At 42.0% G+C, this 21304-nt stretch overlaps 1 protein-coding gene across 1 annotated transcript in view; it reads left to right on the top strand.

Moving 5' to 3' along the window:
• Positions 1-20990, top strand: part of LOC123790590 (zinc finger protein 474-like) — a 62385-nt gene extending 41395 nt beyond the window's left edge. Inside the window, exons 4-5 of the mRNA XM_045795084.2 lie at positions 16065-16245; positions 19270-20990. Of these exons, the coding sequence (XP_045651040.2) occupies positions 16065-16245; positions 19270-19421 (333 nt within the window). The 3' untranslated portion in view covers positions 19422-20990. The remainder of the gene's footprint in view (positions 1-16064; positions 16246-19269) is intronic.
• The last annotated feature ends 314 nt before the right edge of the window (positions 20991-21304 follow it).

Below are 21304 nucleotides of genomic sequence, written 5' to 3'. Positions count from 1 at the left end.
TTCTTTAGACCTCAGGATGGAAGTCAAGACTCCTGTCGAGTTCTGTGGGAATTGCCTGAGTGCTAAATTTAAAGAAAGCAGGGCATTTTCATTGTGACCATCTATTAATTTTCACTGTATACCCTTAAAAAAAAAATACACACCTCCCTCACAACCTGATGAGTATTGAATTCCACAGTCTGAGATTCAGTGCTTGGACTCCCAGCTAAAAGGCAAAGATACCCTAGATGGGTAACAAACCCTCTTTAGCTATTGGCACATGAATGCCAATTAACCTCAAGTTCAGCTCATGTCTTAGAAATGAGATAGAAGGCAAATACCTTTGATCAGGGAGCGGAGTGGGGAAATAGCTACTCAGGCCCCCAGCTCAAGTGCTTTCAGGGTTTAGGCAGGCTGAGTGTGGGGCAATGGGGAGTGGTGGAGCCTGTGGTATTTTGGAGAATACGTCCTCCCTGAAGATATCACATTTAAAACTTTTAAGAATAGCATGCTGGTCGGGGCGCCTGGGTGGCACAGCAGTTAAGCGTCTGCCTTCGGCTCAGGGTGTGATCCCGGCGTTGTGGGATCGAGCCCCACATCCGGCTCCTCCGCTATGAGCCTGCTTCTTCCTCTCCCACTCCCCCTGCTTGTGTTCCCTCTCTCTCTGGCTGTCTCTATCTCTGTCGATTAAATAAATAAAATCTTTAAAAAAAAAAAATAGCATGCTGGTCAAGTACAACATGCCTGTCTCTTGGCTGAAATGGTCATTGGTCCATCGGGTTACAATCTGAGATCCAGAGTACAAAGCAGAGGGGAGGGAGTTCTGGGGGGGAGCCTGGTGAGATGCTGCAAAGGGGACAGACAGAATCGAGAAGAACCCGTGAAGGGACGCACATAGTTGTGTGACAGTTGTGTGCTGGGACCACTGGCCTGCACGCTCCATGCCTGAGCACAGGGTAATCCACCCCAGCCGCCAGCTGCCATTTGGATCACCCATTGGAGTCCCCAGACAATGAGGCTATTCTTGTGAGCCAAACATCCAGGAACCAAACCTTCTAAGAATTTTACAGGGCCGGGCGCCTGGGTGGCTCAGTCGTTAAGCATCTGCCTTCGGCTCAGGGCGTGATCCCAGAGTCCTGGGATTGAGCCCCACATCAGGCTTCTCTGCTGGGAGCCTGCTTCTTCGTCTCCCACTCCTCCTGCCTGTGTTCCCTCTCTTGCTGGCGGTCTCTCTCTGTCAAATAAATAAATAAAATCTTAAAAAAAAAAAGAATTTTACAGGGCCACAAGAAGTACAAGATCCTAGAGTAATCCCACAATCTGGAGAGTAGTTTTTAGAACTTAGCGTCTGAATTTGAACCTATTAGTGGGTGGAGAGGTTAAGAAATGCTTTGTCCACTCAGCGGCCCATTTGTCACCCAGACTGTGCTTCTTGACTAACTTCACATGGGGTGGGCTCTGGGCCTGCCACAGAAGGATCTGTGTACCTGACCTACTGTCCCAGAGAAAAGAGCTTAGGAGAAAGTGAAAAAAATATTTCCCAAGTAAAGTAGGAAGTGAAATAAGGTTATCCCAGGGGCACCTGGGTGGCACAGCAGTTAAGCGTCTGCCTTCGGCTCAGGGTGTGATCCCAGCGATCTGGGATCGAGCCCCACATCAGGCTCTTCCGCTATGAGCCTGCTTCTTCCTCTCCCACTCCCCCTGCTTGTGTTCCCTCTCTCGCTGGCTGTCTCTATCTCTGTCGAATAAATAAAATCTTTAAAAAAAAAAAAAAAAGAAAGAAGGTTATCCCAACTATTGGGACCAGTTCCTGGTTCTGTCCCTAGCATGGTGCCTGGCACATGGCCTGTAACCAGAAGTTTCTTCCTGAGCGACAATATCTGGGCTGCATTGAGTCACCTCCTGACAGACAGCCCATTCCTCCAGATGCATTTCCACTCAGGGTAGGTCTCAACCTTCCAAAAGCCTGAGCCGTGCTTTTAGTAGGTGTCTCTGGGTCTTTTCTGCTCACAATGCAACTTCAGTATCAATATTTAGAACCTCATTGCTTTTCTGGTTTTGTGAAGTTGAAAAAAAGCTGATGAAACCCAGATATTTACACACTGGCCATACTGTGCTCGTTACCAGTTACACTCCCCACACGTCAACATACAGAAGAATGGTCCGAGGCCAAGTCTTGAGACAGGAAGGATTGTCATGTATACCCCTCCCACGGCCATCACTTTTTAATTTTGTGTCTTGTGACTTCTACTCTTAGAGATTAATGATCGCAACCAGACGGTTTGAAAGCGTGTTAAGGTGGGGCACCTTTCTCTAACCTACTTGTCAAAGTCATGGTTTAGACCAACGGAAATGGTTTCTTTTTCAGGATGTTCTCACCTCTGGGTTCCTTGATTCCTCTTTGACTCTCAGGTTAATGGATGCCCCCAAATGATCACAGGACACAGGGCTGTTTTGATGCATGGATGTTATGATGCAACCTTGAAAAAAAGGACAATTAAGGGCGCCTGGGTGGCTCAGTCGGTTAAGCGCCTGCCTTTGGTTCAGGTCATGATCTCAGGGTCCTGGGATCGAGCCCCACGTTGGGCTCCCTGCTCAGCGGGGAGTCTGCTTTTCCCTCTCACTCTCCATTTGTACTCTCCCTCTCTGTCTCTCTCTCTAAAATCAATAAATAACATCTTGAAAAAAAAAGTAAAAATTTAAAAAAGGACAATTAAACTTACTACATTTTTGGTTTCATTTCCAAGTAATGTGTGAAGCATGTTCCTTGGAGGAAAAAAGGCAGGCATTACATACATATTTGGTAATAAAATGACATCTTTTGCGTTTTGATGTGGTTACTTCGGCAAAGCCCTGCAGAAATGACCTCCTCAAAAGGAACAGGCCAACTTCTTCCATGACGGCAAAGAAATCCAGCAAACGACTGCCTCCCAGTGCTCGAACGTGGGAGGCTTCCCCGGCTCTCTGGTGGCACATAGCTAATTGTACTTGTGACCTTCTAGAACCAAAGCTCTCAGCACTCTGTCTCTCTTTTCTCTTGAGGGGAATGAGCTGAGAGATAATAACTGTAGGCTGGAAGGAGGTCAAGGACAAAGCCAAGGAAAACGTAAAGGCATGGAGAGTTTGAAACAAAGGGCGCCTTTGGATATCCCTAACATCACCTGCGGAAAGTGACTGACCTGACCCGTGTCCTTTGTGCATATGCGTGCACACACACACACACACACACACACACACACTAAAGGACTTTGAAGTTTCCTTTCCTGGAAGATGAGAAACTGGTGTGAGTGATGTTTCCAACAGACCAGATGCCACGCACATGGGCACAGAGGGACCGTGCTACTTTCAAACTATTCACCTCTGCCCCAGGGCGAGGGCCTGACAATCTAGAACTGGACTTCTCTGCATGAAATTTTATGTGAATGTGGTTGCTGTTCCCCAGTGCATTATCTCTGGTAAAAATTTTGATGTCCTGGGGAAAAAAAAAAAAAACTCAATAAAATGTTTTCTAATTCTCTCTAGTTCTTTTTCGTTTTTCATTTTTCTTCCGTGGTATTTTTTTTTCTTCTTTCAAGAATTACTTGGGAGACAAATTAAAGGGTTGTGAACCTAGATGACTTAACAATAGTCTCTTGTGCCTGGCAAACATCGCTCTAAAATACATCATTTGATTCTGCAGTTTCCTCTGACGGGGTGTACTGCGGGCTTGGAACTGACTGCAGTCCATGATCACGGCAACGCAAAATACTCCCCTAAACGAGGTCTGCATGAGTGGTTTTTAACCGGCTTTATTGAGGACTGAGAGACAAACAATAAACGGCATTCATTAAACTCTCGCAATTCAATGAGTTGTGACAGTTTTATGTACCTGTTATATCACCACGATAATCAAGATACAGAACATTTTCATCACCCCGAAGATTCCTTATACCCTTCATTCTTGCTTCCACCTCCCAGCAACCCCTGATTTGATTTTTAAGCACTACAGCTTAGTGTGGATTTTCTCTCCCTGGAATCAGGAAGCAACGGACTCCTTCATGCCTGGCTGCTCTCAGCCTAATGGTTCTGAGTGCTATCGCGTTGGTGCAAGCAGCAGCGGTACTTAATACCGAGTAATGGTCCATGCCATGGCAGTGTTATACTTTATCTGTTCACGGGTGTTTGCAGTTGCCTTACTGTTTTTATTATCACTTCAGAGTGCTGTCTGCTTCAGGGCAGGCAGAACCCATCTGCATTTCCTCAACAAGAAAGAAATCAAGATGGTTTAATCTATGAAAAGTATGAAGTGCCCCCATGTGACCCACGCCTTCATCTGATTCTGTCTCAAAAGGATGAGGTCTTCATCCTTACACTCAGGTCTCAGTACAATCAAGACACTTTTTGTTACTTTTCTCATTGCCCTCTCTCTTCCTGATGCCCCAGCCAGCACAATGCCTTAGCTGTGGCTGATGCCACTCTGTTGGCAGAGAAAGTACTGGCTGCCAGTACCTTCTGTTAAATTGCTCCCCAGTGTCTGAAGCATGGCTAGCTTCTAATGGCAGGAAGGTGGCGTCTGGGGTCAGGACCCAAGTGGAACTGCTTTGAAGAGGTGCCAAACTTTGAGTGTGCTCTCAAGGACTGACTGCCTATTTTGAACAGAATGGTCCTTGCTCTCACACTCTCTCTAATCAGTCTTCATGACCGACTTTAATGCGTTCATGTTAACTGACTACAGTAATAAAAAACAGTTGTTGAAAAGGTCAAGTACATTTCTACCTGTTTGACAGCCCATTTTACTGGCTTCTGGTCAAAACCTTTCCTTCCTTCTTACTGCAGGCTCCTGTGGGGCTCTGTCTATGACACCACTTAACAGTTTTTTTTTTTTTTTTTCAAGGTAACTTTATTCAATTCCTACCCTTTTTTTTTTCTTTTTATTTTTTTTTATTTATTTTTTATTTATTTATTTTTTTTTATTAATAATGATTTTTTATTATATTATGTTAGTCACCATACAGTACATCCCCGGTTTCCGATGTAAGGCTCGATGATTCATTAGTTGTGTATAACACCCAGTGCACCATGCAATACGTGCCCTCCTTACTACCCATCACCGGTCTATCCCATTCCCCCACCCCCCTCCCCTCTGTAGCCCTCAGTTTGTTTCTCATAGTCCATAGTCTCTCATGTTTCATTCCCCCTTCTGATTACCCCCCCTTTCTTTATCCCTTTCTTCCCCTACTGATCATTCTAGTTCTTATGTTCCATAGATGAGAGAAATCATATGATAGTTGTCTTTCTCTGCTTGACTTATTTCACTAAGCATTATCTCCTCCAGTGCCGTCCATGTTGTAGCAAATGTTGAGAACTCATTCTTTCTGATTGCTGAGTAATATTCCATTGTATATATGGACCACAACTTCTTAATCCAGTCATCTGTTGCAGGGCATCTCGGCTCCTTCCACGATTTAGCTATTGTGGACATTGCTGCTATGAACATTGGGGTGCATATGGCCCTTCTCTTCACTACGTCTGTATCTTTGGGGTAAACACCCAGTAGTGCAATGGCTGGATCATAGGGTAGCTCAATTTTTAACTTTTTAAGGGACCTCCACACGGTTTTCCAGAGTGGCTGTACCAACTTGCATTCCCACCAACAATGTAGGAGGGATCCCCTTTCTCCACATCCTCTCCAACAATTGTTGTTTCTTGCCTTGTCTATTTTTGCCATTCTAACTGGCGTAAGGTGGTATCTCAGTGTGGTTTTGATTTGAATTTCCTTGATGGCTAATGATTTTGAACATTTTTTCATGTGTCTGTTAGCCATTTGTATGTCTTCATTGGAAAAGTGTCTGTTCATATCTTCTGCCCATTTTTTGATTTGTTTATTTTTTCTCGTGTATTGAGTTTGAGAAGTTCTTTGTAGATCTTGGATACCAGTCCTTTATCTGTCCACTTAACAGTTTTGCCTTCTAATTGAACGAGTAGTTGATACACTAGTCTCCATTATTGAAGAAAGCTAAGGCTTGGCATTCCCCGTAACCTCCAGCACAGGGAAGATGCTCTCCTCCATTTACACAGTTATTGCTGGAAGGAACAGACAAATAAAGTCATGAAGGTAGGAAAAGTGGAGGACTGCAGGTTCTAGCTTGGGGTTTGGGGCTGAGTTTGGTGTGGCTAGTAGACCTGTTTCATGGGGCTAAAGTTGGCATGAACGAAGTCAGCCTGAAACGTTTGGTCTTTATTCTGTAGCCACGGAGAACCACAGAAATTCTGGATACCACATCAGACAGGCGAAGTCTGCACAAAACATAGTCAAGTGCAGAGAAGAGAGGGGAGCAGCTGGGAGGCTAAAAATTATATGTTGATTTGTCAGTCCAGCCACAATTGGGCAACAAAGGACCCAGGGGATGGTTCAATCCATCCATCCCCCCAAATTATCTCTTTGGCTGCCACTTTTCAGCATAAGATGGCTAATACCATACTGTCCCATTTAGTTATTTCTGAAATCATATTTTGGCTAATGCAACCAAGCCAGACAAACGAGTCTGAACACAATGTAAATATCTGGGAAAGCTGTATTTAGATTATATTAGGTGGAAACAAACTCACGCTAAATTCTGTCTTCAGATTTTTTTTCCAGGCCTTTGTATGGCTTTTTGAAGTAATGGAGTAGAATTCTAGGGCCTCAATTAAGTTGCGTCATATAAACATGTAACTGATGTATGTTCAACTATAAACAGTTGACAAAATAAAATGGTACTATTGGGATAATGTAATTTAAGATACTGTAAATATTTTCATTTTGCTTTACAGTTTTATTTTGTGCTATGCATAACTATTCATTTGTAACATTCATTCTAGGTCCAATTACTAATTGATGACAACCCTAGATTGGGTTATATACACAGGCTTGATTACCATCTTTTATCAGTTATTTAAGGAATGTTCAGAAAGTAATTTGGGCTCCACTTGATTTTTCCCATTAGGACTAATTGGATTACCTAATCCCAACTTAAGTTTCGATCCTGGAGTTGATATTCTTTTTATTATTTTATTATTCTTATAAAAATGACACAAATTTATTATAAAAAATTCAAGCCACTAGTAAAGTACAATGGTTGGCATAAAAGTTGCTCCGAGCTCCTTTTTGCTTAACCTAGGTGACTATTATTCCAGCTATCTCTCTGTGTGCACGAACATATATAAATAAACAGGCATGCAGATGTTTTCATAGGACTAAGGTTGTCATGTCCAAGTTGTTAATACAGATAGTATAAAGGCAAAAACAGAGATATTCTATTTAATTTTACTTGAATTTGACAAAAAGAAACCAAAGAGACGGTGATGGTATTGCTGAACTTAAGAAAAATATTTCTTCACTAAAGAATATTCGTTTTTGAAGGACCCTCTACAGTTAAAAACCAAAGATAAAAGATTTGGGGGAAAAATGTAACTCTGGGTTTTAATTTTGTACTGTTTTAAGTGACTGTCATGACAGTAAAGAATTTAGTATCAGTAACATCTTTGCCCCTCTACTTCCCTTCCCTTTAATTTTCTTCTCGAACCCCCAATTTCTAGGGTCATCTCGCTTTGGTTCTAGGCTTACTTGGATCCATTTCCCGCTGTAGAGTCACGGCTTCAAGATTTCTGGGCTTGTTTGGTGGTTTCACCTCTTGATTGCTTCTATTTTGTTAGTGTTTTCCAAAAGGCATCAGAAGTAGAGTGATGACATAATTTGTTAATCAAATGGAGACACCTTAGACAATGCAAGAAGGAGCTATGAATACTTGTCAACACAATAGCACAACAGGTGTCATAGGGACTGCTTTAGGCAAAGCAGGACTGAAAATCGCCCCAAAGCCACAGGTGGTGTATTTCATAAGTTCTTGCTTCAACTCAGCCCTTTTTTTGAGGCTTTTAAATGGTACCAAATGGCTCCTTACACAAAGAAGCATCTATTTGGGGGAAAAAAAGAAGTTTACTCTGATTAAAGGTCCAACAGCTCACTACCTGGGGTTAAAGGGTGGGCTTTGGGGAGTCCACCAACCATTCAAAATCATACCCATAACTCTGTATACGTGTGCATTTTTCTGGAAAGATGACCATGTAACTCATTAGATTTTCAAAGGGGCCTATTGCCCCACAAATATTACTAATTTCTATTTCACCACAAATCTCCAAAAAACTACCTTGCTGGATTATGTTTCCCTAATCTCCTAGAAATGATATCACACAAATATAATTTCACATTATTATTCCTTAGTTTTTGTTGTGGGATTAGTATAAGGAAGGACCAAATGTGAAGAGTTTCTGGTCTTTTGTAAAATCGCTAGTAATGACTTTGATTTTCCTTTTCAGTATTTCTTTCATTAAGATTCGTACAATAACACATAACGTTAGGAATATTTTTCCCCTTCAACCAGTTGTTATACTTCCTTCTATAAGCTCTATCGCGATGGAGTTGTGCTGTTCACTGGGGTTTCCTTTCAGCCTGACCTGTCAGGGAAGTCACTGGGAGCTGTTTGAAGCTATTGAAATAGATATCCTAGTCTAGAATTACTGGAACCATTTCCATTCTTCTTCTATCAATACCTCGTTTAATACCAAAACACTGTTCCCATTGCTTAGATGGTGGTATTACACAGCTATTTATTTTTATTTTATTTTATTTTTTTTATTTTATTTTATTTTATTTTATTTTATTTTATTTTATTAAGATTTTTTATTTATTTATGTGACAGAGAGACAGCCGGCGGGAGGGAAAACAAGCAGGGGGAGTGGGAGAGGAAGAAGCAGGCTCATAGCGGAGGAGCCCGATGTGGGACTCGATCCCAGAACGCCGGGATCACGCCCTGAGCCGAAGGCAGCCGCCTAATGACTGCGCTACACAGGCGCCCCTATTTTATTTTATTTTAATCTTATTTTAATTCCAGCGTAGTTAATATACAGTATTACATTAGTTTCAAGTGTACATTATAGTGATTCAACACTTCCACACATCACCTGGTACTCATCAAGACAAGTGTGCTCCTTAATCCCCATCACCTGTTTCATCCATTCCCCCCACCCCCTTTGCCCTCTGGTAGCCATCAGCTTGTTCTCTAGGGTTGGGAGTCTGCTTCTTGGCTTGTATCTCTCTCTCTTTTTTTTCCCCTTGTTCTTTTGTTTCTTAAATTCCACTTATGAGTGAAATCATATGGTATTTGTCTTTCTCTGACTGACTGACCACTATTATAATCTCCAGCTCCATCCATGTCGTTGCAAATGGCAAGAGTTCATTCTTTTTGATGGCTGAGTAGTATTTCATTGTGTGTGTATACCACACCTTTATCCATTTATCTATTGATGGACTTCTTCTTCTGGGCTTCTCCCATAGTTTGGCTTTTGTAGAGAATGCTGCTAAACATTGGGGTGCATGTATCCCTTTGAATTAGTGTTTTTGTATTCTTTGGGTAAATACCCAGTAGTGTGATTCCTGGATCATAGAGTAGCTCTATTTTTAACTTTTTGAGGAACCTCCACACTGTTTTCCAGAGTGGCTGCACCAGCTTGCATCCCCACCAAGAGTGTAAGAGGGTTCCCCTTTCACCTCACCCTCGCCGACACTTGTTGTGACAGCCACTTATTTTAAATTGTAAAAGTGAGTAGGTGGATGACCGGTCACCCACCCTGACTCGGAGAAAAGTTGTTAAATGTCCACTTTCCTTGGCCATGCACAGTTCTGGCCCCAAAGATTAAACATGAAGTGTTCCCAGCAGAGAAAAGACATTAGCAAAAAGGAGAAAAAAAATGCTGCATGGAAAATAAAATGATGATGCCAGTGGTGGCCAGCAAAATGATTGGAAACATATGAAAGTTAGTGGATTCAAGTTAAAAGAAATACACACATCTGAAGGCTTTCACTGAAGGGCTCAACGCCCTCTGTCCATCTCCAGCCTCAGTAGACTTTCCCGGGAAATCAGGAAGCAAAAGCAAATTTGTGATGAGCCCTAATAAACGTGTGTGTGTGTGTGTGTGTGTGTGTGTGTGTGTGTGTGTGTGTTGGGGGGGGCCTTTAGCTGCCTCCCCCCCATAAAGCAGTTCACACCTGAAAGAACACTTCTGTGGATTCAGGGATTAACTTCTTCAAAAAATCTTGTACCTTGCTATTAAAAAAGTAACGCCTCACCCCCAAGAGTATCTGAAATGTTGACAGGAAAACTGTTGATCTAACCGTTTGCTCTGCAGGAACTTTAGACTTATCGGCTTCCTCTTTGCCTTCCTTTGATTACAGTTTCCTGGAATCCGTGGCCCTGGCAAGGCCCCAGGTAGATAGCCCCTGCACCGTGCCGGGCAAAGCCTCAGTGCACTGGCTTGCGCGGCTGGGCCGTGCCATTTCATAGCAGAGCCTTCTGCCATTTCTGGCAGTGCTGACCTCCTCTCCTCTTCCCTCTCAGTCTTCCCCACACCCCCATCCAGCACAAAACACCAGAGAAGGAGGCTGAAGAGCAAACCCGTGGCAGGGACCAGGGAATGGAGATCGTTCAGCTCTCTTTGCAAGTTTCAGACTGACAATCGTGAAATTAATGAAAAATAAAAGAGGTTCTCTTATCTCCGTTCAGCCCCGCGGGGATGCATTTTTCTCTTCAGCTGTGTCTGGGTTGCTCACACTTCCCTCGAGCAGGCTTCGGAGTAAAATGTTTAAAACCTAAGAATATGGAGTGCATTGCAGGGTTCAACGGCAGTTCAACCACAAATATAGAGCATGGACCAAGCTTTGGAAAATATAATATAGGACATCTTAGCCTTTTTATGGTATTAATTTTCTCCCACATCCCTTTATTTTGTGCGTGTCTTCTGGCCTCTGGGTCTGCCTGTTTTCTTCTAATTTTTCCTTCCAAAAGAAACCTTCTGACAATGTGACATGAATGTCTCCATTAATGACCCATGCCATTTATTTTGCTTATATGCTTGGTTAAATACTGGATTTGGCTCATACTTTCCATATGGAATATTAATATTCATTATTCTCAAAGTAAAGAGACCAGCTTCTCATGTTAAACTAAGAAAGCCTGTATTTAATTAATCTTCAAGTAAATGAACATGTAAAAAATAGTAAGAAACTGTTGGGTATTTTGAAAATTATTGCTTCTGCTTTAGCCTTTCTCTTAGGTCTCGAATTCGCCAAATATTTTTAAAGTCACTTTTCAGGCATTAGATCCTGTTACACGGCTAATGAAAAAGAAGGCTAAAAACGATTCAGTCAGTTTTTGATGAATGTAGTTTATTGGCATAGTTCAGCATAGAATAATAGAAGAAACTATTCTACTTCAAATAATGTGCTTTTAAAAAAATGATTCTTTTGGGGCGCCTGGGTGGCTCAGTCAGTTAAGCATCTGACTCTTGGTTTCAGTTCAGGTTATGATCTCAGGGGTGTGGGATGGAGCTCTGGATTGGGCTCTGCACTGAGCTCAGAGTCTGCTTGAGATTCTCTCTCCCTCTCCCTCTGCCCCCGCCCCCACTCACATGCCCTCTAAATTAATTAATTAATTAATTAATTATTTTAAAAATTATTCTTTTTTAAATTATTGAAGTATAGTCGACATACAATAGTACACAATGTTATATTAGTTTCAGGTGTACAACACAGTGATCTGACGATTGTATAAATTCCCAGTGCTTACCCCTACCAGTGTAGTTACCATCTGCCACAATACGACGTTATTACAATATTTTTTTTTTAAGATTTTATTTATTTATTTGACAGAGAGAGAGACAGCCAGCGAGAGAGGGAACACAAGCAGGGGGAGTGGGAGAGGAAGAAGCAGGCTCATAGTGGAGGAGCCTGATGTGGGGCTCGATCCCATAACGCCAGGATCACGCCCTGAGCCGAAGGCAGACGCTCAACCGCTGTGCCACCCAGGCGCCCTGACGTTATTACAGTATTGATGACCATATTCCCTATCTGTACTTCTCATTCCTGTGACTTTCTTATTTTATAACCGGAAGTTGGTACCTCTGAAACTCCTTCACTTTATTCCACCCATCCCCCATCCACTCTCCCTCTGGCAAATCATGTATGTTTTTTAAAAAGTGGATCATCTTGGGAGTAACTCCATTTTCCATTTTGCTTGCTGTGTATTAGTGCCTTTACTCACCTGGAATCTGTCGTTTCTGCTCGGGTATGCAGAAATCAGAAATGTGTTTCCTTCTTATTGTGATTTTGCTCTATCTCTTTGCCCTGCAGGTGTAACCCCCATGAGCTTTAGTGAAAAGCTTGCTGGCTCTCAAACACGCATGCATTTTACCATGTTTTACATCCCCGGAGGAAAGCACACCACCAATTTCATCTGTTTCTGCTTTCGTGCCATCCAGGCCTACTTACAAACATACCGGAAAAGGTCATTCCATGCCCCTGAAGTTTCTTGCAGCTCAGCTTCCCTGGGTCTTCCCATTATTCAGTGAGTATTCTTCCCTAATTCAATCACTATCACATTCTCTGCAGTGCCAAGAGAATCCCAGATTTTCTTTGCAAAAACTTCTGTAATTTTTGCTGTTCTACTTCCCAGAATCCAAATCTTTTCCTTCTATGAAGATGGTTTGCCTCATACTCAGAAGACTAAATTCTTCCTGTAGGAGCTCCTGCTTGTGCCTCACTTCTTGACGACCCATATCTCTTTCATCTTTTCTCCTTGTCCTCAGAGGCTAACATCTCCAATTACATCTGGGGAACTCATGTCCTCCTGCCTCCTCTGAGACCTTGTTCCCACACTTAGCCCTCTTCTCTCAGTCCTAATAGGCTCTTTCTGCCTGGATACTTCTACCCCTAAAACAACAACCAAACAGATTTTTTAAGATTTATTTATTTATTTTAGAGAGAGAGTGGAGCTGGGGAGAGGGGCGAGGAGAGAGAAAGAATGTCAAGCAGACCCTCGCTAAGTGCAGAGCCCAATGCTGGGCTCGATCTCATGACCCTGAGATCAGGGTCTGAGCTGGAGGCTTAACTGACTGCACCAGCCAGGCCCCCCAAAACACATCTTTCTTCAACTCTACTTATGTCTCCAATTTCCTTTCTGCAAACTTTTTGGAAGTATATTTCTGTTTTCCTTGACCTAATCCTTAACTTGTAACAGTTTAGTTTTTGTCCTTATCCCTCCATTGGAGCTCAAGTCTCAAAAGTCACTGGTATATAATCTGTCAGCAAATAATTCTAGCGACTTTCCTCAACCTCCCCCCCCCCCCCATTACTCACTGTGGCACTGGACAGAAGTGATGACACTGCCTTTCTGGAAACCAGAAGTGTTTCCAGAATTCTGAATGGAGTCTTTTGTCTTCATGCTCTGTTTCTTGACTCGTGAACTTGAACCTTTGTCTTTTCAGGCTGTGATTCCTTTGCCCAATCTCTTTGCTGTAGATACTCCCTCAGGACTTTCTCTCCATACGTACTCTATATGCTCCTTTTCTGGAATTTTCACGGTTTTAAACATCATCTCTGTGTGCAAAGCTCTGAAACCCATTAATTCCAAATGACAGGCCTCTATTTGCTGTTTTGGCTGGACTTACATTTGAATTCTACTAGGATATCAAATGCAACAAGTCCAGAACAGAATCCATTTTTTTCCTCCTTCCCTACCCTGCCTTTCCTGGTTTCCCCTTTTTCACAAGTGACATCACCAGGGACGTTCTCTTGGATCCGTGATTTCCTTACCCCACAGCCATGGATGCTCAAACTCTCAGAGATATCCTGCCAGGACAGCCCTTTGAGATACATTATTGCCAGACTAATTTTCTGAAAGTGCAATTGTAGGTTATTCCCCTGCTTAATAGCTTCCTATCATTTACAAAACAAAATCCCGATCTTAACATGGCACTCATGGTTGTTCATAGAATAACTGCAGCCAAACTATCTGATTCTAGTATTCAAGGCTACACGGATCAACGGGCAACTCTTTGTTATTATTCATATAAATACTTTACATTAGTTACTCTTCTCTCTACTCACCTTCAGGCTCCTGTCCCTGAGGCTTCGCTCCTGCTCTTTCCCATCTTCAAAATCTTCTGCGATCTAATCTCTACCTATTCTTCAGGCTTTCCCTGATATTCACAACTGGAAGAAACATTTCATTTAATGTATGTATTACTAATACAGCCATACTCGTTTTCTTTTGCTTAGTGTTTACATGAAACTTCTTCCCCATTCTTCTGCTTGAAATATGTTTGTGTCTTTAGTCATAAAATGTGTTTCTTGTAAATAACATATAGTTGGGGATTTTTTGTCTATGTATTTTTTAATCTAGTCTGTCAATCCACATCTTTTAATTATGTTCTTTAGTCCATTTATATTTGCTGCAATTGCTGATATGTTTGAGTGTAAGTCTATCACCTTGGTGTTTTAATTCTATTCCTCTTGCCTTTTTTTTTTAATTTGTTGTTTGGTTGGTTCCTTCTTTCCTATCTTTCTTTGGCAAATGGTTAACTTACCTTTTTTTTTTTATATATTCTATGTTGCATGTTGAATTTTTAGTTCTGCCTCTTTGCATGTATTTGTGGTTTGTGATTACTATAGAGATTAAATGTTGTATCTTTAATATATAACATTCTACACTTAAAAAATTAGTTTAAGAAAAATTGAAGAATTCTATGACAATCTATTTCCAATGTTTAGTCCTCACTTTGGGTAAGTTCAGAGCACTACAGGGTTTAAACTCCCATGGTAGTAAACCACCCCTGCCGGTACTTAGTATAAAGCCTAGAGCCACAAGGCTCTTCCCTGTTCTCCTGCTGCACCTTGAGGCTGCTGTGGACCCTTCATGCACGCAACATGGAGGGATCCTTCCTACCGCCCCTCCCTCCTTAATTCCCACCCCTCCATCAGCAGTAGATTGTTCTTATCTGGTACCCAGTGCGAGGCCTAATTTTCCAGCTCTACCTTCACATTAAGGCAGGACCTGCATTCTTGAATTGGTGAGAGTTTCTCTCAATGCTCCTGCCTCTCTGCATTGTTAGACTGCCACTGCACCCCCCCCCAACCCCTGGTGAGTGGGAGGGCTTATGTAGATAGTTACCGCATGCCTACACTTCAGTAGGGTTCACACTCAGCTGTCCTGTCTTTTCTCTGTGGCAGACACCTGCCATCTCATATTCATGTAAGTTGCAGCACGGGAGATATTCTTTTGGCTGTACTGATCCACTGTCAAACTCAGGCAGTCCTTCTAGCTCATTAATTTACCTTGCAACTCTGATTCTCCAACAGACTAAAAACATATGGTTCCGTAAGCCATCTGATTTGTTCTTATTGCTTAGGTGGGAGCAATGTTTCTTGTAACTTTCTGTGCCCTGGACAGAAGCTGAAACTCCTTGTCCATTTTATCCTTCACTCTTTCTTAGATTTAGTTCTCCCAGAAACAAATGCTAAGAAAAGGATTTGAGTTCAAGTAGTTTATTAGACAGGTGATCCCAGGAAACCCCAGGAAAGTAGTGGGAAGAGAAGGAAGTCTATATAGTGTGTGAATGAGCAGCTGAGGTGCAATCCCACCAGGGGCTCTTGGGACACGGCATGGAATCAGCCATTCTGAAGGGGCTATTATCGACCAAATCCCACTTGTTATTGATCAGCCGCCCTGCCTGTGGATGGGTCCTGCTTCAGGTCAGAAAAGGCCTAGCATCACAGGAAGTTGTTCAGGTAAGGGAATGTGGGTCGGTACACAGTGTCCCTTCTAGACTCTCCAACGACACTTATGACTTGACTTCTCAGGAATACTGGCGTACTAAGGCCTGATGTTACTGAAAAGATGATTCATACCTGATTTATTTCCATAGTTTCCCAGTGTGGAGAATGGCCAGAAGATAAGTAATCAAAAATTATTAAATGAGAAAACACATTTTATAAAGTACCAATTTGTAGAATTCTGGTCAGCCCTTCTGTACTTTCTGTCGTCCTCCCAAACCCATCGCAACTCTTCAGATGATGTGGTTTATTTTCTTAATTGCCAAAAAAAGTTCAATTTACCTGAATGGTTGGAATTTTTTAAAAATGTGATTGTCTAGCTAATGTGAATGTATTATAATTTTAAAGTACCATTTCTACACCTGAAAGTTATCTAACAGATATTTTATATTACTTGTAGCCAACAATGATAAGGCGTCCACCAACAGTTATCTGCTACATTTGTGGTCGTGAATATGGAACAAAATCTATCGCCATCCATGAACCACAATGTCTGAAAAAGTGGCATAATGAAAACAACTTGTTACCTAAAGAGTTAAGGAGATCAGAACCTAGAAAACCAGAAGTCAGGACCATTACCGGTAAGTTTTTGAAAAAAGAAAGAAAGAAAGAAAGAAAGAAAGAAAGAAAGAAAGAAAGAAAGAAAGAAAGAAAGAAAGAAAGAAAGAAAGAAAGAAAGAAAGAAAGAAAGAAAGAAAGAAAGAAAGAAAGAAAGAAAGAAAGAAAGAAAGAAAGAAAGAAGAAAGAAAGGAGGGAGGGAGGGAGGGAGGGAGGGAGGGAGGGAGGGAAGGAAGGAAGGAAGGAAGGAAGGAAGGAAGGAAGGAAGGAAGGAAGGAAGGAAGGAAGGAAAGAGAGAGAGAAAGAAAGAAAGAAAGAAAGAAAGAAAGAAAGAAAGAAAGAAAGAAAGAGAAAGAGAGAGAAAGAGAGAAAAAGAAAACAAAAACTTGAGTGTGTAAGGGAGACTTTTTCTTTCTGAACTTAGGAGAAGTATTCCTTTCTTACTTATTCAAACAACTGAAATCAGCAACATTTACTGTCTTGATTATAACCAAAGAGGAAAAACAGTTCTAGAATGCCTCACCGAAGGGCCTCAGATGCTAAGACGTAACAACACTATTGTCAAAACTGCAAGGAGAGAGACCCACTGGCATTCCCCGTCTTTCCCAGAAGTTACTTTCATATATTATCAAACTGAATACTCAAAAACCATGAAGCTTAAAAAATCTTGGAGGGCACGTGGAGACATGTTTTCAAATATGAGTATGTCTTAGTGTTCACAGAGCAGGGTACCGGACTCACAGTTTGCAGGGGCCACCAGCCAGGGTGAAAAACTGAATAAATCGGTCCATGTGTGAAAAAGGGAGAGTGGGGACCATGGGGCGTGGGAAAATACCGACTCCTTAAAGGAAGCCACTCCTACCTGCTTCCTGCTGTTACCATTAAGAAATGTACCCCAGTGTGGCCATATTTTTCAATAACACAAAAGGAAATCCAGAAATCAATATGCAATGCCCAGATCTTTTGAATTTTACAATTAATATTTTGTAAAGCACCACACAAGCCAAATGAAACCCCATAAACTGCTGTGTGTGGCCTCCTTATGGAATCTTTGCTTGCTCATTTGGGGCTAGAACAAAGTAGTTCAGAGAACGTTTGCCAGGCCAACTAAGACTTGCTCAACTTATTTCTACCATCGTCACTTTCTCAGAGGATCCCCTCAAAGGAAAATCATTCTTGGTTTTAGGAAAGTATCATTCAATTCATTAATCCTCCTTCTGTAACTGTAGATTGGCCTAAATGGAGGGTACCTCCCAGTCGTTTAGTATAGATCAGTCCAGAGCACTCTTGTCAGAAATGTGACCCAAGAGAGTTCTCTAACAACCCACAGAGTAGAATCTAGATTGTCATGATAAAGTTCTAGAGCCCACTAGAATCCGACTATTCACAGCCTTTGCCAAGAGTAGGAAGACTCATCATTTAGGTGGGAAAAGAGCTCAAGATGAACACATCCATCCATTGAAATTTGCCCACAAAGACGTGGTTTACTTCATTGAAACTCTCTTCCTAGAAATTCTCTGTGGTGTCAAAAGTCTGTTTTCTTCACTTCTGACTTAATCACCTTCTCTGCCTGAGCATAAGGATCACGAGTCTAGAAGAGGAGAGAGAAATGACTGGTTTGAAGGCCCTGGAGGGTCCATTAGTCTGTTACTGGCCACAGGTGGAAATGGTAGGCCCCATCACTGTACTTTCCTGCAGTCTTCCTCTGGGCGCCATGCTGTTTTTGTTTCTGAAGGCATCCTTCATCTCGAGGCAGAATTCCCATTCCCACTTCTACCCCACAGACTTACTGTGGTCACGGAGTCCAAACAACCCTTCCTCCAGATCCAAAGTCAAAGCCCTGCTCAAAAACTTTTAGCTATGTGATGATTCAATCATTCCCAGTGAGACTCAATGAATACTCTGGAATTTTTGAATCCATATTACATCGTCTGAGTAGGGAGAAAGTCCATGCCGTTCCTTTTTCAATAGTTTTCAAAGCTCTCAAAATACACATTCGTATCCTGCATGGAAAGTGATACTGGGTTTGTCCAAAGGAGAAAAATGAGGTTGTGCTGGGGTTCAGTTTCCCATAGAGTAAAATAAAGAACGTGAGGAAGTAGCAGGATCGGAATCTAAAGTTTGCTATGCTTGTGTGAACCATTAGGAAGAAGTCATAGGAGAATTGCCTGGGCTTTAATGAAGAAATATCTGCTGTGAAAATGATAAAAAGAAAAGTATGCAATTTATGTTTGAGTGCCTGGCTACACTTAGGGGGGCCTGTTTTGGGCAATTCGAAGACACAGTCAATTTAATGTACTAAAGCCATTCTATTTAAATAAGGTTTATTAAAGCTAAATCCCACACTGTTTTTCTAAAATAAAGCCATATGCCTTTTTTCCTATGCTCTGCCAATGAAGATTATACATCTCTCAGATGTCTTGGTTGTTTTCTTAAGGACACTTCTTTTCGTCAGATTAACTATCCTGTTTGCATTCTTCACTTTAATTATTTAAAGAATCTCTAAGTTTATGGCCATGAAGAGATGATACATTTTTAGGATATCATTCATCCTAAATTCACCCTCAACTGTCAGTTTTGGCCTTTCAGAACATTCCACTGAAGGATTACAGAAGAGGAAAACACAAATGCATGTTCTTTTCCCTTTTTAAGTTTATATTTAGAGTCAATTGAAAGAAGGCCAAAAGTTGTATTTGCAAGATAATAATGTGTAAACAAAGATGTTAATAATTAGTGGAGAAAGCATATCATAACACATAAAACAATGTCTTCTCCTTTTTAAAATCCAAGGAGTGAAAAGTCTCTGGTTCATAGCTAACTTTTTACTCAACCCTTGAAAGAGGGAGTGGTACTTTTTTTTTTTTTTTTGGCAAAAGTAGTATGATTTGTTTAAAAGCCTCAGTCAACAGGTATTTCCTGAAAATATTTTCCATAAAAAGTAGAGTATGGTTCTCCAGAATAAAAACTGATCCATTTTACCATTTTTCTTTTTCTTTTCTTTCCTTTTTGTTCCTTTTTTTTTCTTTTTTTTCCCTTTAACTTTTCAGCCAAAGGTTTCTATGATCTCGATGCCTTAAATGAAGCCGCTTGGACCAGCGCCCTGAGCCAGTTGGTTCCCTGTAATATTTGTGGGCGTACCTTCCTGCCAGACAGACTGATTGTTCACCAACGATCCTGTAAACCAAAAGCCGCCAAGTAAAGCCCTCTCTCCCAGTACAAGTGTTACAGGACTTAGATCCTTTTGAGAGAGTTTGGGATATGGAGGGAAGGAGGAAAAGGGGGTAAGAAGAGGAAACAAGAAACACTGGAAACCACTCAAGGTTATCTAGCGCGGGAAGCCAGCTCGGGGGTCTGGTGACATAAGCATGACCATGACCGTGACGTGGTGGGCCTACGCTCTGCCTTTACTGAGCAGCTGCAGGCATGCGCGCAGACACACCGGGGTGGGGGTGGGGGGCGCTCACACTCCGTTGGGCAGAATTACAAGAGGGCTGCCCCTCATCAGGGCTGGCATTTTTGTCTCCAGGAAATTTCAGAGCCAACTGTTGCTGTTTTTCTTCCATTCTCTTTTCCTGAGCAACATTTTGAATTTCACGATTAGGACTATTATTATTCAGGGAAAAAGAGGTTTCAGGTGGCAATTTCAGGCAACTCCTTGGTCTCAAGAAAAACTGGATTCTTTCCCACCCTGTGCTTTCTGAAATAACGTGCCACTCCCTGTTTCCTCTGACCCAGAGAAACGCTGTTAACTGAGTTATTGATTGGGAATCTTCTTGTCTCTATAAAATCATTGCACGGCAAAGACTTTCCCAAAAGAGCTAAGGAGTTAAGGTACTAGAACCATGTCTAACTCCTACTCCCTTACCAAGAGCGGGAAATACTACAGAGAAATTTCAGAACTGGTGCCATCCTCGTATGTCAGAAGATTGCTACAGCGCGATTCATCAAATGGGTGGAGGTTAGCTCTTTCCTTCTATAGGAGAAGTCCAGAGAGTTCTCTATGGCTTCATAGGGGCTCATAGGTGTTTTATTGTTGAGATTGAAAAGCCTGCCAGGAAGTTCTGTGCCTCCCCACCCATTGCCCAGGCAATGGCTTGTGAAAACTGCCCTGTATTTTAGACCTTGAATGTGCATTCATAGAGGCGAGGCTCTCCTGGGAGGAGGCCAGGGTCAGGGAGGTGCTCTGCCCAGGAAATTCTGCTCCCCTGGATGGCGCTGCTTTGCCCGGACTCCCAGCAGTTTTGCTTGAGGTCTTTGTTCATTTTATGGCTGAAGTTCAGAGCCATCCTGGATCCACTGGGTTGCTGCAGACCTTGAATTCATGACCTAACACAGCATAGTCAGCTCCAAATTACACAAGCAAATTTGTTGGACCTAATATTTTACTCACACATCTCTGTATTATAAGAGGTTAGGTTAAGAGTGTTGCTCTAATCATTCATTTTTCTTTTGGTCTGTTCCAAAGGAAGAAGACATTAACTTTTAAAATAGTCTTTAGCTATGTTCAAAGAAGACTATCCTCTTGAGAAAGACATAGCATCTCATACCCCATTGATGGTTTAGTTCTTTGATTTCATTAGCAAAGATGACAATATCCAATACCGGAGTTAGCGTAGACACTGTGCTTCGAGCTCCCTAGACTGCCGTGTGTATAAATCTCCCATCAGCCTACAAGGAGAGGTTATCTTTATCTTACAACTGAGGAAACATATTTAAATAGGTAACAAGCTAACTCAAGGTCACACTGGGCTTGAGTCGAGGGAGGGAATAGGGAAGCAAACTCGCCACTCCCGGAGTCCCAAACTCCCACTTTTACCCAGCGCTCTCTGTATGCTACATTTCGTCATTAATTCAATGAACTATGCGAACAAATGACCTGCCAAATGTGATTTTCTCTTTTATCCAGTGTTCAGTAACTAAGGCAAATGGGAATCTTAGCATGCTTGTAGTTTGCCTGCTGGTCAGGCTTTCTCTCAAACTGAGGAGGTGAAAACCCAAGTTTAAACAGCCCTGTCTTTCAAAAGCCACTCTGTCCTCTGCTGATGCTTAGCGGTCCAGTGGGGAAATAAAGTGAAAATGCTG

Source organism: Ursus americanus, chromosome 5 (genome assembly GCF_024610735.1).
Source record: "Ursus americanus isolate L20-20 chromosome 5, mUrsAme1.1.p, whole genome shotgun sequence".
Lineage (NCBI taxonomy): Eukaryota > Metazoa > Chordata > Mammalia > Carnivora > Ursidae > Ursus > Ursus americanus.
This window is presented reverse-complemented; position numbering and strand designations above follow the sequence as displayed.